Source organism: Schistocerca americana, chromosome 2, assembly GCF_021461395.2.
Source record: "Schistocerca americana isolate TAMUIC-IGC-003095 chromosome 2, iqSchAmer2.1, whole genome shotgun sequence".
In the NCBI taxonomy this organism is placed as follows: domain Eukaryota; kingdom Metazoa; phylum Arthropoda; class Insecta; order Orthoptera; family Acrididae; genus Schistocerca; species Schistocerca americana.
In genome coordinates this window covers 449,494,851-449,509,965 of record NC_060120.1, presented here as the reverse complement: position 1 = coordinate 449,509,965, position 15,115 = coordinate 449,494,851, and the positions used below count along the sequence as shown (strand labels likewise).

The 15,115-nt window shown below is 40.5% G+C and overlaps 1 protein-coding gene across 1 annotated transcript in view; it reads left to right on the top strand.

The window, feature by feature from the left end:
* LOC124594084 overlaps positions 1–15,115 on the top strand; it is a 57,694-nt gene that overhangs the window by 21,852 nt on the left and 20,727 nt on the right. Inside the window, exon 2 of the mRNA XM_047132435.1 lies at positions 9,905–10,057. Within this exon, the coding sequence (XP_046988391.1) occupies positions 9,905–10,057 (153 nt within the window). The remainder of the gene's footprint in view (positions 1–9,904; positions 10,058–15,115) is intronic.

Sequence of the window (15,115 nt, the reverse complement as noted above, 5' to 3'; positions counted from 1 at the left end):
CTCTGCTTTATGGAATGTTCATTGCTGTTCGTTACAAGTGCATGAGTCCTATAAGTATATATTTCTCTGTCGGCTTTTACAGCATTTTTGTACGCTGAAGTCTAGTAAAAAAGGAAAAATGGACAAAGTTCGTGGGAATTACAATCCAGGGCAGTCTCAAATGGGACATGCATATCGATTCCTTAGCCTGTAAGCTGTCGAAGAATGTATTTGCTACAAATACGATTAGCAAATATTCTAAGGGTATGGGAGTTCTAAAAACTGATTATCATGCCCTGTTCTCATCAAATTTAAACTATGCCGTAGAAATATGGGGTGCAACAACTCAAGCCAACCTCAACACATTATTAACACTACAGAAAAAGTTATTAGAATTATTTGTGGTGCCAAACCTAAAGAATCATGTCGGAATCTGTTCCCAAAATTAGGTGTGTTTACCATTACAGGTTGTATTGCTCGTGAAAACAATAAATCCAAATTTCAACTGTGACCTGCACCAATACGATACAAGGCAAAAGTTCAGATACCATGTAAATAGCCACAGAACAGCTTTATATGAAAAAAATGCACTTCATGCTGGCCTGAAGCTAGCCAATGCCCTACCAAAAAGTCTCACAGCCCTTCCTAACAAATTAAAAGATCAGCTAAAAAGAATTCTAATTGAAAACTCTTTTTATTCCCTAGACGAGTACTATATCTATATGAAAAGTGCTTCGTAAGTATGTCAAGCTCATAGTTTTAAGTAACCTACAACTAATATAATGTTGTTAACAACAATATTTGTAATATTGTGATTGTATACTACCAAATGTAAAATGCATCAAAATGTAAAATTTATTGATACAAATAAATCTTTAGTTTGTAATTTATAAACTGACGTTTTCAGAAAAATAATCTGTATGATGTCCTGAAACTGTATTATTTCCAGGGATTGTATTTGATTATTGGATGCTGAATAAATATTATTATTATTATTATTATTCATTTTCATTCATTCTGACGCACGGTGAATATTGACTGTCGAAGTTTTGGGTGGGTTAATCTGGGAAACAATCTACATTGAAGCTCAGTTCCAGTAACCTCACGGAACGAAATACTAGTCAGCCCCTTAGAAGAGCGCACAGCTCGCTTTGGCGCGCTGTAGGTGGTGTGGACTGGTACAATGTCATGCGACCCGCCGCCGTTGACCTAAGTCATACCAGTGAAGTGGTGTGTTTGTGCCATTCGGATCTAAGGAATTGTAACAGTAAGTTAGGACGATGTGGAGACGTGGCAGGAAGGTAGAATGAAGCAATTGTGTCTAGACGTAAAAAGTAACAATAGTGATCTGTAGTAGATCATAAAAACGTCTGTGGATTCGTTCATCCAGTATTCTTAACAGGTCGCCTTTCGCTATCGGATAGCTGTTTCCGCCTCTTAGTGTTTCCTGGGAATCTCCAACTTATATTCAGATACTGTTATTACATGAGTGGTGTCTGTTCTTTCGGACACAACACAGTCATGATTCTGCTGATATATATATATATATATATATATATATATATATATATATATATATATATATATATATATATACTTATCGCGAATGGACCCAGAAGGATCACGCAAAGCTTTCTGACGTCGTTTCTTCCATACTTCTTTCATTCGTTCTCCATGTTTTCTTTTTCTTTCTTCTGTCCATTTTGATCCTGGTCTCGTTAGTGCTTCCTTCTCCGACAATACAATCCACTTTTCCACCTTATTTCTAAAAGTTTTTCTATCTTTGACATCTTTAAGTTCAATATTGGTTTATTAAGTTTTCAAATTTAAACCTTTTTGATCACCCGGTGATCACCGGGTGATCAAAAAAGTTTAAATTTGAAAACTTAATAAACCACGGAATAATGTAGATAGAGAGGTAAAATTGACACACATGCTTGGAATCCCCCCCATGAACCATGGACCTTGCCGTTGGTGGGGAGGCTTGCGTGCCTCAGCGATACAGATAGCCGTACCGTAGGTGCAACCACAACGGAGGGGTATCTGTTGAGAGGCCAGACAAACGTGTGGTTCCTGAAGAGGGGCAGCAGCCTTTTCAGTAGTTGCAAGGGCAACAGTCTGGATGATTGACTGATCTGGCCTTGCAACAACAACCAAAACGGCCTTGCTGTGCTGGTACTGCGAACGGCTGAAAGCAAGGGGAAACTACAGCCGTAATTTTTCCCGAGGGCATGCAGCTTTACTGTATGATTACATGATGATGGCGTCCTCTTGGGTAAAATATTCCGGAAGTAAAATAGTCCCCCATTCGGACCTCCGGGCGGGGACTACTCAAGAGGATGTCGTTATCAGGAGAAAGAAAACTGGCGTTCTACGGATCGGAGCGTGGAATGTCAGATCCCTTAATCGGGCAGGTAGGTTAGAAAATTTAAAAAGGGAAATGGATAGGTTGAAGTTAGATATAGTGGGAATTAGTGAAGTTCGGTGGCAGGAGGAACAAGACTTCTGGTCAGGTGACTACAGGATTATAAACACAAAATCAAATAGGGGTAATGCAGGAGTAGGTTTAATAATGAATAGGAAAATAGGAATGCGGGTAAGCTACTACAAACAGCATAGTCAACGCATTATTGAGGCCAAGATAGATACGAAGCCCACGCCTACTACAGTAGCACAAGTTTATATGCCAACTAGCTCTGCAGATGACGAAGAAATTGAAGAAATGTATGATGAAATAAAAGAAATTATTCAGATTGTGAAGGGAGACGAAAATTTAATAGTCATGGGTGACTGGAATTCGAGTGTAGGAAAAGGGAGAGAAGGAAACATAGTAGGTGAATATGGATTGGGGGACAGAAATGAAAGAGGAAGCCGCCTGGTCGAATTTTGCACAGAGCACAACATAATCATAACTAACACTTGGTTTAAGAATCATGAAAGAAGGTTGTATACATGGAAGAACCCTGGAGATACTAAAAGGTAATGGTAAGACAGAGATTTAGGAACCAGGTTTTAAATTGTAAGACATTTCCAGGGGCAGATGTGGACTCTGACCACAATCTATTGGTTATGACCTGTAGATTAAAACTGAAGAAACTGCAAAAAGGTGGGAATTTAAGGAGATGGGACCTGGATAAACTAAAAGAACCAGAGGTTGTACAGAGATTCAGGGAGAGCATAAGGGAGCAATTGACAGGAATGGGGGAAATAAATACAGTAGAAGAAGAATGGGTAGCTTTGAGGGATGAAGTAGTGAAGGCAGCAGAGGATCAAGTAGGTAAAAAGACGAGGGCTGTAAAAATCCTTGGGTAACAGAAGAAATATTGAATTTAATTGATGAAAGGAGAAAATATAAAAATGCAGTAAGTGAAACAGGCAAAAAGGAATACAAACGTCTCAAAAATGAGATCGACAGGAAGTGCAAAATGGCTAAGCAGGGATGGCTAGAGGACAAATGTAAGGATGTAGAGGCCTATCTCACTAGGGGTAAGATAGATACCGCCTACAGGAAAATTAAAGAGACCTTTGGAGATAAGAGAACGACTTGTATGAATATCAAGAGCTCAGATGGAAACCCAGTTCTAAGCAAAGAAGGGAAAGCAGAAAGGTGGAAGGAGTATATAGAGGGTCTATACAAGGGCGATGTACTTGAGGACAATATTATGGAAATGGCAGAGGATGTAGATGAAGATGAAATCGGAGATATGATACTGCGTGAAGAGTTTGACAGAGCACTGAAAGACCTGAGTCGAAACAAGGCCCCCGGAGTAGACAATATTCCATTGGAACTACTGACGGCCGTGGGAGAGCCAGTCCTGACAAAACTCTACCATCTGGTGAGCAAGATGTATGAAACAGGCGAAATACCCTCAGACTTCAAGAAGAATATAATAATTCCAATCCCAAAGAAAGCAGGTGTTGACAGATGTGAAAATTACCGAACTATCAGCTTAATAAGTCACAGCTGCAAAATACTAACACGAATTCTTTACAGACGAATGGAAGAACTAGTAGAAGCCAACCTCGGGGAAGATCAGTTTGGATTCCGTAGAAACACTGGAACACGTGAGGCAATACTGACCTTACGACTTATCTTAGAAGAAAGATTAAGGAAAGGCAAACCTACGTTTCTAGCATTTGTAGACTTAGAGAAAGCTTTTGACAATGTTGACTGGAATACTCTCTTTCAAATTCTAAAGGTGGCAGGGGTAAAATACAGGGAGCGAAAGGCTATTTACAATTTGTACAGAAACCGGATGGCAGTTATAAGAGTCGAGGGACATGAAAGGGAAGCAGTGGTTGGGAAGGGAGTAAGACAGGGTTGTAGCCTCTCCCCGATGTTGTTCAATCTGTATATTGAGCAAGCGGTAAAGGAAACAAAAGAAAAATTCGGAGTAGGTATTAAAATTCATGGAGAAGAAATAAAAACTTTGAGGTTCGCCGATGACATTGTAATTCTGTCAGAGACAGCAAAGGACTTGGAAGAGCAGTTGAATGGAATGGACAGTGTCTTGAAAGGAGGATATAAGATGAACATCAACAAAAGCAAAACAAGGATAATGGAATGTAGTCTAATTAAGTCGGGTGATGCTGAGGGAATTAGATTAGGAAATGAGGCACTTAAAGTAGTAAAGGAGTTTTGCTATTTGGGGAGCAAAATAACTGATGATGGTCGAAGTAGAGAGGATATAAAATGTAAGCTGGCAATGGCAAGGAAAGCGTTTCTGAAGAAGAGAAATTTGTTAACATCGAGTATTGATTTAAGTGTCAGGAAGTCATTTCTGAAAGTATTCGTATGGAGTGTAGCCATGTATGGAAGTGAAACATGGACGATAAATAGTTTGGACGAGAAGAGAATAAAAGCTTTCGAAATGTGGTGCTACAGAAGAATGCTGAAGATTAGATGGGTAGATCACATAACTAATGAGGAAGTATTGAATAGGATTGGGGAGAAGAGAAGTTTGTGGCACAACTTGACCAGAAGAAGGGATCGGTTGGTAGGACATGTTCTGAGGCATCAAGGGATCACCAATTTAGTATTGGAGGGCAGCGTGGAGGGTAAAAATCGTAGAGGGAGACCAAGAGATGAATACACTAAGCAGATTCAGAAGGATGTAGGTTGCAGTAGGTACTGGGAGATGAAAAAGCTTGCACAGGATAGAGTAGCATGGCGAGCTGCATCAAACCAGTCTCAGGACTGAAGACCACAACAACAACAACATGCTTGGAATGACTTGGGGTTTTATTAGAACAAAAAAAAGTATTGCTAGACGTGTGAAAGATCTCTTGCGCGCGTCGTTTCGTGATGATCGTGTGCTCAGCCGCCACTTTCGTCATGCTTGGCCTCCTAGATCCCCAGACCTCAGTCCGTGCGATTATTGGCTTTGGGGTTACCTGAAGTCGCAAGTGTATCGTGATCGACCGACATCTCTAGGGACGCTGAAAGACAACATCCGACGCCAATGCCTCACCATAACTCCGGAAATGCTTTACAGTGCTGTTCACATTATTCCTCGACTACAGCTATTGTTGAGGAATGGTGGTGAACATATTGAGCATTTCCTGTAAAGAACATCATCTTTGGTTTGTCTTACTTTCTTATGCCAATTATTCCTACTCTGATCAGATGAAGCGCCATCTGTCGGACATTTTTTGAACGTTTGTATTTTTTTGGTTCTAATAAAACCCCATGTCACTCCAAGCATGTGTGTCAATTTGTACCTCTCTATCTACATTATTCCGTGATTTATTCAGTTTTCAAATATATACTGACTTTTTGATCACCCAGTATACACACACACACACACACACACACACATATATATATATATATATATATATATATATATATATATATATATAGGGTGGTCCATTGATCGTGATCGGGCCAAATATCTCAGTAAATAGGCGACAAACGAAGAAATTACAAAGCACGAAACTTGTCTAGGTTGAAGGGGGAAACCAGATGGCGCTATGGTTCGCCCGATATATGGCGCTGCCGTAGGTCAAACGGATATCAATTGCGTTTTTTTTATATAGGAACCTCCATTTTTATTGCATGTTCGTGTAGTACGTAAAGAAATATGAATTTTTTTGTTGGACCCATTTTTCGCTTTGTGATAGATGGCGCTGTAATAGCCACAAGCATGTGGCTCACAATATTAGACGAACAGTTGGTGACAGGTTGGTATTTTTAATTAAAATACAGAACGTAGGTACGTTGGAACATTTTATTTCGGTTGTTCCAATGTGATACATGCACCTTTGTGAACTTATCATTTCTGGGAACGCATGCTGTTACAGCGTGATTACCTGTAAATACCACATTAATGCAATAAATGCTCGAAATGATGTCCGTCAACCTCAATGCATTTGGAAATACTTATAACGACATTCTTCTCAACAGCGAGTAGTTCGTCTTCCGTAATGTTCGCATATGCATTGACAATGTGCTGACGCACCTTATCAAGGCGTTGTCGGAGGACCACGATAGCAAATATGCTTCAACTTTCCACACAGAAAGAAATCCGGGGACGTCAGATCCGGTGAACGTGCGGGCCATGGTATGGTGCTTCGATGACCAATCCACTTGTCATGAAATAAGCTATTCAATACCTCTTCAACAGTACGCGAGCTATGTGCTGGACATCCATCATGTTGGAAGTACATCGCCATTCTGTCATGCAGTGAAACATCTTGTAGTAACATCGGTAGAACATTACGTAGGAAATCAGCATACATTGCACCGTTTAGATTGCCATCGATAAAATGGGGGTCCATTATCCTTCCTCCCATAATGCTGCACCATACATTAACCCGCCAAGGTCGCTGATATTCCACTTGTCGCAGCCATCGTGGATTTTCCGTTGCCCAATAGTGCATATTATGCCGGTTTACGTTACCGCTGTTGGTTAATGACGCTTCATCGCTAAATAGAACGCGTGCAAAAAATCTGTCATCGTCCCGTAATTTCTCTTGTGCCCAATGGTAGAACTGTACGCGACGTTCAAAGTCGTCACCATGTAATTCCTGGTGCATAGAAATATGGTACGGGTGCAATCGATGTTGTAGCATTTTCAACACCGACGTTTTTGAGATTCCCGAGTCTCGCGCACTTTGTCTTCTACTGATGTGTGGATTAGCCGCGACAGCAGCTAAAACACCTTCTTGGGCATCAAAATTTGTTGCAGGTCGTGGTTGACGTGTCACATGTGGCTGAACACTTCCTGTTTCCTTAAATAACGTAACTATCCGGCGAACGGTCCGGACACTTGGATGATGTCGTCCAGGATACCGAGCAGCGTACATAGCACACGCCCATTGGGCATTTTGACCACAATAGCCGTACATCAACACGATATCGACCTTTCCCGCTATTGGTAAACGGTCCATTTTAACATGGGTAATGTATCACGAAGCAAATACCGTCCGCACTGGCGGAATGTTACGTGATATCACGTACTTATACGTTTGTGACTATTACAGCGTTATCTATCACAAAGCGAAAAAAGTGGTCCTACTAAAACATTTATATTTCTTTACGTACTACACGAATATGTAATAAAAATGGGGGTTCCTATTTTAAAAAACGCAGTTGATATCAGTTTGACCTATGGCAGCGCCATCTAGGGGGCCAACCATAGCGCCATCTGGTTTCCCCCTACAAGCTAGGCAAGTTTCGTTCTTTGTAGTTTTCTCGTTTGACGCTTATTTCGTGAGATATTTGGCCCGGTCTTTTTCAATGGACCACCCTAAAGTCAAAAACCGACGCCAGCCGCACGAGGCACTGAAATAATTCAATGGCGATAAATGAAAATTTGTGCTGGACCGGGATTCGAACCTGGATTTCCCGTTTTACGCGAGCATTGGCCTTTAGCGCTTCGGCTATCCGAGCACGTTTCCTGTCCAACACAAATCCCCGACTTGTCGCGTGCTACTTCCGTAGCGCCCCCTATTCATTTTCCCCATTGCTCACGGCATCGCTCACGGTTCCAGCAAGAGATCGGCCCTAGTGTGCATCCACACAGAACATATAATGAAATACTGTCAAGGCACGGACATGCCCGAAAGTCCAGAAACCATTCACACGACAGTAATATCTAAATCTTGACGTCATTTCATGATATCTTCAGTATGGATACACCCTGGTCCGGCCTTTTGCGAGAATCATGCGAGATGATGCGAGCAATGACGAAAATGGTCATGAGGGGGCGGGGGCGAGGGGGCCATAGAAATAGTGTGCGAAAAGTTGGGAATTTGGGTTGAACGGGAAGCTTTCCGATAGCCGTAGCGGTCGTGGCGGCCGCTCGCGTAAAACTGGAAACCCATGTTCGAGTCCCGGTCCAGCACAAGTTTTCACTTATCGCCACTGAATTATTTCAGTGCTCTCATGCAGTTGATGTCGGTGTTTCTCCTTCATCATTATACGATAGCTAGCAGTTGACCTGAGCAGACGCACCTTCAGTGAAACCACCCTAGAAGAACGCTCGCCGCTGCCAGTCAATGGAGTCGAGGCCACTCACTTCTTCCCATTTCGACAGAAATACGCATGTTACCAAGATGCAATGTCCTTGTGCTTTCATACCTTCGTATGCATACCCTGAGCATTACAGAGCGCGCATTCAGTCGGGTACCGAAAAGTGTCTGACCACACAGAAGAGAAGGACTGATGCAAATTGAAAAGCGGAGATAGCTGACTAACCACTTAGGTTAACTTCATTCCTCTGGCACCCTAATGATTCTAACAACCCTACATAATGCGAGACACTAAAACCTCACATGGTGATGCCACTGCCCAGAAATGTCCAACTCGGTCTGACCACCTGATAAAAAGAAAAAGAAAATTCACAGTACACTAGGTACAAGTGTTTTAACAAGCTCACATATGAATAGGCGATGACTGATAAGGAAGCACAGGTGGAACACGAATGCTTACAGCAGTGTCTTACATCAGAAGACTGGATACAGTGTTCAAAATGCCGCGTATAGTGGCACGAGTATTGTTCGAACTTTTTAGGCAGTTTTTGTTTTAATCAAAGACACTGGATTTTAATCAAATTAACTTTTAAGAAAATTATTAGTTCACTCCACCCTCGAGTTCCTGTCCAGCGCACAGTTCTTATCTGCCAGAAGCTTTCAGTTAATGTATTATCTTATACTTTCTATGAATAAAAATTGACTTTAATTTTATTGGTATTGTTATTTTACGCCACGCTCAAAATCATTTGCATTGGTACGAATTCAAGACGACGCTTTTCCGTTAGTTTTGTAAGCTATTAGCAGATATAGTACTGTTTTAGTCATCCACGTCGCACTCTCACAAAAATATTTTTGGTTTCAGTGTTGTGCACTAAAATTTTCCATTAGTTAGCCTGAAAAACTGAGTGGCCATACATCCATAATGAGTGAGATTTTGAGCTTAGAAATGGAATAAGAGATTAATATTAATTGTTGCAGAGATTTTGCGAGCGATTTTTTAGGGAAAAAAAGAAAACAGAACACTGTAATGGCCGGTGTGTTGTGAAACGGCGGAGGTGTTTTATTATTATTTATTTGTGTTACATCTTCACGACGCTCCGACTCTGTAGTCCTTCACTACATAGGATGTTTCATCAACAGGAATTTTCGAACAACCTTTTGAAATAAGTTAGTTTCAGTAGTTTTAGCAGTGCTGTCATGATGTTTATGTTTAATCTCTCGTGGTACTGGCATAATAACCGTGATTACATTAAAACAAAAACTTATGTGGCTAGCTACAAGTTAGTAAAACGTCATTGTGTTTGAACACGCAAAGATTTTCAAAAACCATTTTATTAAAAAGGAACGTTAACATGCCTACTTGTCCAAGTCAAACCAAGATGTAAAATATCGATTGTAGTCCCAAAATGTTATCTAACCAGTAAGTACTGTCTGTTGTCTGTTTCAGCGAGATTTCTACTTTGTCATCAATGAAGTTATTACGAACGCGAGCTCAAAGTTTTTCAACATCATTGATATCAACGTGGAGAAATGGAGCAAGGAATGCTCGTACGTGGACGGTATGGTCGAAATCTTGGAGGACGTGCCTGAAGACACAATAGTAAGTGTAAAGCAGCAACAGCAACAATAGCCATACCACACACGTTATCTGAAAACTGCAGGCTGGTGAATGTTTCGTGTCATTACACTGGTCTCTTTCACACATGGAACTTCAGAAAAATGTTTGTTTTCAACCCTCTGTACAAGCTGTTGTCTACCTAATTAAGCCTCCGCGGTTTCTGCAGGAAGCATTCGAATATTCAGGGAGTTAAGGAATATGCTCAGAATCTATCCTCGAGACAGGTTCTTGGAGCTGCCAAGTGTGCGCAAGTCATTTGGGCCCTCTTCAAAGGTCTGCCACTGATTCTGCGTCTAGTACATTCGCGCCCCAGGGGCACAGGGCTGACTGAACTCACCGGCTCTGTCTGTCTTTCTTTTGTTGTTCTCTGTCAGTCTGACCTACGTACGTGAGCAGTGCTCTAGCATAAGTAATACAATTGTTAAGTAACAAGTTTCTTTCGTAAACAAACTGTAGTTTTCTAGTACCCCCAATAATTGGAACATGTTGTTTACATGACCTCCCGATTCTTGCATGATATGATTAACTAGTCGACCAATTACTCATACTTTTTGGAGGTATAATGTATTTCCCTACATTAAGAGCCCCTTGTAATAGTCTCACATTTCGTCAAAATATTAGAATTGCACCGTATAACGTCGTCTAATCCACAAAACGTTTGAGACCGCCCATCACTGTCAGTTTGTTCACTGTTATAGTATAGAAGACGCTAACTAAGCAAACTGCTATTATTGGCGTCATAATTTGCATGTTCAAGACTGTATGTACAGAGGGGAACTCCTGTAACCCGTATAGGATGGGCCATAAGTCACGATCGGAAATGTTGAATGCTATTGTATTGAAAGAGGAAGCATCATAAAATGCAACAAGGAACATGAAACGAGTCCCGAGATTTAGCAGAAATTGTGTTTAATAGAAAAAGATACACGCAAGAAGGTGATAACACAGAAACGAATGTTACTAAACACTTATTACATATTTCAAACTCTCTCTGTATGCTGATCTTCGTTCTCATTGATACTGCCCTATCGAAATGAATGGTAACCTTCTTTCTTCATCCAACGACGCACGGAAGTTCCGGGCATGTTCATCTCCGTCAACAGCTTCGGTGTTGATTCTGCTAGTGAATGATGCATTTGTCACAAACTCGGTTTCAAAGGCCTTTCTTTCCAATTTCCGAGAATTAGCATCCATCTGGGATTCTTTCCTGAAGCGATTAAAAATGGTTTCTCTAATTTCATCATAAGCCTCACCCGTTCGATACTTTTCATGCACCCATACACAAAGAAGAACACGTTCCTCAATTGTAAATCTGCTTGTATCCATCATTATAACAAAAATGGTTACAGCAGTATCACCTTGACACAAGAACAGAATACGATTACGTGCCGTAGCATTCGCCAGAACCACAAGCAAAACAACACGATCACATACCGTATTTTCATGGAGCGACGCCTGCGTTGTTTTAATTAGACGCCAAGCAATTACAGTCTGAGAGTGACCTCTAGCAGAAAAAAGACGTACTATGACCAGGGAACATTATTTTCACTTTAGAATACATTTCCAGACCCATGTAACCGTGAAAGCATACGATAAATTATTTGAATACTTGCCGATCTTCACTTCTGGCTCACCCTGTACAATAAAAGGAGCTAAAGTCAATTCAGATTAGAAGAGTAGTTGGGCAAGAATTGGATAGTTGCGTGCCTAATACAACAGTACATGATGGAAGGGACTCTTCATGGTGTACAGCATCTGCTACGAAACTCATAAAGGAACAGCGATTACAGCACAGTAGGGGTAAAACAAAACATAGGCTATAAAGGCTAATTTTTCTAAATGGGAACAAACTGCAGGAAACGACTCCTGACAGTATAATGAACAGAAAAGGATGTTCAGACATATAGCCATAAATGGGTTCCAAGGGAAGTATACCAACTCGGAGATGGAGATAAAAGATTGAAAGCACAAATGAGATCTAGCAAGTGGGAATATTCCCTCTGAAGTAATGTTTTAACTCCAGCCTCAAGAGGGCGTGAATGGTGTTTATGCTACAAGGTCGCCGCGGTGGCAAGTCCGTAAGTAATAAGTAGCGCCAGGATTTTAATGGTAATTCAGATTTTTTTCCTGAACTTCAGTAAGGTAACCAGATTTCTGGGACTCGAAAATAGGACCATTTTTATAATTGCCGAGTGTTCAGGATGAAATAATTCTATGTAATCGTTAGACATTATTATGGCTTACAACAAAATGAATAGTAGGCACCAAATGATGATACAACAAACATAATCTAAAACACAGGCGCATTCATAGTTACTGTATACTTATAATACACTTAAATCTTAATAGTCAGCAAATAGAACACAACACACAGATTTAATTCATTCCTGCCACCAAACCGAATTTAATTCAGTACATATTTGCATCCCTTTAAGAAGTCGTAGAATTCCAGATGACTCCAGTTCAGCATCATTATTGTTTTCAAAGTCAACTTTCATTTGAGTTCTGATGCCTGTGTCTTATTCATCAAAGAAAATACACGCTCGACTGCAGCATTTGTATCGGGAATGCATAACACAAACTCCACATGTTACAAATATTTTCATAAGATGTATGTCTGAATGTGAAGTGCTGTAACATTTGTACCAAACACAAGTCACTGACAGTTTTTTCTGTGTTCTGTTTCTCTGTTTGCTGAGATATGACAGACTGCTGCATATTAACGCACTCTAGGAGCAAGTAATAATCATTAATTTTGCACTTTGGTAACACGTTTTTAAGAGACTCGTAGCATTTTTGTACCTCATCCCATGTAGGTACATTGTGCAAAAGAACCCACATCTAGCCTGAAAATGCATTAACTGATCCGTCCACTGTTCAGTGTATTGTGCATTGCTATGATAAAATGTACAGGCTGTTTTAGTGATGTTAATAAAGTTTATATCTCCCTCAGATTCAAGTTTGCTTGAATCACTTCTTGTAACTTGAGCTATGAATATAGTGATTCGTTTTTCTTTCATATTCATTCTTAAATCATGGAGTGCTTCTTCAACCTCTAAAGCTGTAAAATGCTGTCCTTCTGTCTTCAATACTGCTGCATCATAAGTCCTACACTATTTATGACAACGAAATGCCCGTGAAAGCATTAAGGTTACCGCTAAGCAAATACAGCTCATTAGGCCTCTAATACAAACTTCAGCGCAAATATTATTGAAGATCTCGAACGCATTATCAGATAGGTTGTGTGCACACATTTCATAACACAGCCCGTCATGGTATATTAGATCAGGAATACTATATTGAAATAAAGCATGGATACTTGCTAGAAACATAAAAACTTACATTTTGAAACTTCACATGACCGAGAATTTTATATTATTTCTATAAACAGGAACATTTAGGCTTCCCGGCATAACCCAACAGGGACTGGGGGACTGAACTCAGAAAATCGGAACTGTCCCAGCCCACTTTAATTTAATTTTACATCAATTAAGCGCGAATCCATGTGTTATAGTGTATAGAATGTATTTCTTCTGTCCGTATAAAGTCGTACTTTCACCTTGTTTAGTAATGGCTCATATTTCGGATAACTTTTACCATAATAGGTCATATATCGGCCAATATTTGCCGAAATTGGTGTATTTGTCTTATTTTTAAGAACACAAGAATAAAAACATGAACATGCTGATCACATGACAATGTTTCCGGTTATACTATAGTAGGCAAGCAGCGCAGCACACTAGCCGATTCGTTAGCTTAAGGCGTGGTTGCGCGTGGTCGACAAAGCTTTTCGAAGCCACAGAGACTATTTCCGTCGTAATGAATGTCGCACACGTGGTCACACGATTCCTTGTGAATACAAACTCAGCCTGGTTCAACGTGCCGAAGGTAAAGTGCTCTAACAGCATAAAGTTTCGAGGTATTGTTCGTGAGTTTGGTGAGACGTTTTTCAGCACTGACGAGGAAATATTATTTTGCAAACTACGTGAAGTTAAATTTAGTGCAGAACCGCACTTTAATGTGGAAAAACATTGTAATACTGTCAAACATAGCAACTGTGTAAAGAGAAGTGCTGAAAATTATAGCAGACAAACGCTGGTATTTGAGTGTAGGTCCATCTTCAACTGTGCAATCATCCTTCAATGATTTGTGTGAGATGACGGTATCTTGGAACTCCCCACTGAAGAAGCTGAAGAATCCATGCTTCAGGTAGTTCTTGTAGCAGCGCAGAACACATCCAGTTCCAGATGAATTCGCATTGAGAAAGAATTATTTATACGTGTGCTACGTGGAGGTGCTCAACAAAATATGAATTGTGTAGCTGACCAAAAGGCCTGGGTGTCCACAGGTGAAACCACCAGAACATTCCCACTCACTTGGCGTGTTTGTTATATGCGCTTTCAATCACTGAAACATACTCTGTCAAATGTCTTTTATTTCCACCTTCAAGTGGGTGTACCTCCCCTCAGGGACTATTTCCAGCAGTTTGTCCTCATTTAACAAAATCATTCGCAATATAGAGAGATCACAAATTAAGTGCATTTGTCTGTCAAAAGACAGCAAGTGAAGCCTTCATCGACTATCGTAGCAGAATCTTATTGTAAGATTTTTCTCGCAATACCTAAAGAGATTCCAATCCTATTTTAACCATTTCAGTGGCACCAAAGTTAGTGTCCAAACATTCATGGACAGTACAGAAACAGAAACTGACTGTAACATAGCAGAAGTAGAAATGCTGAACTTCGCTTTCAAATGTTCGCTCACAAATGAGGATCAGGAGTTCTGCCGCAGTCGAATCCCCGCACCATTGTGAAGACAAATGATGCGTAGGGTGCAGACTGTTTACAACGTACCACAGCTGTGTTGTGGAAATCGAGACGAACAACTGATACAGGACACTTGTGGTTTAGCAAGTCGTGAGACAACATAACATATGCCACAAAAGTCACTTAAGCTACAGTACTTGCCCGTCGCCCGATAGTTTCAATATTCTCTCACTCTCTCCGCGCAAACACCTAACCCGAGAGAAAAAATCAACAG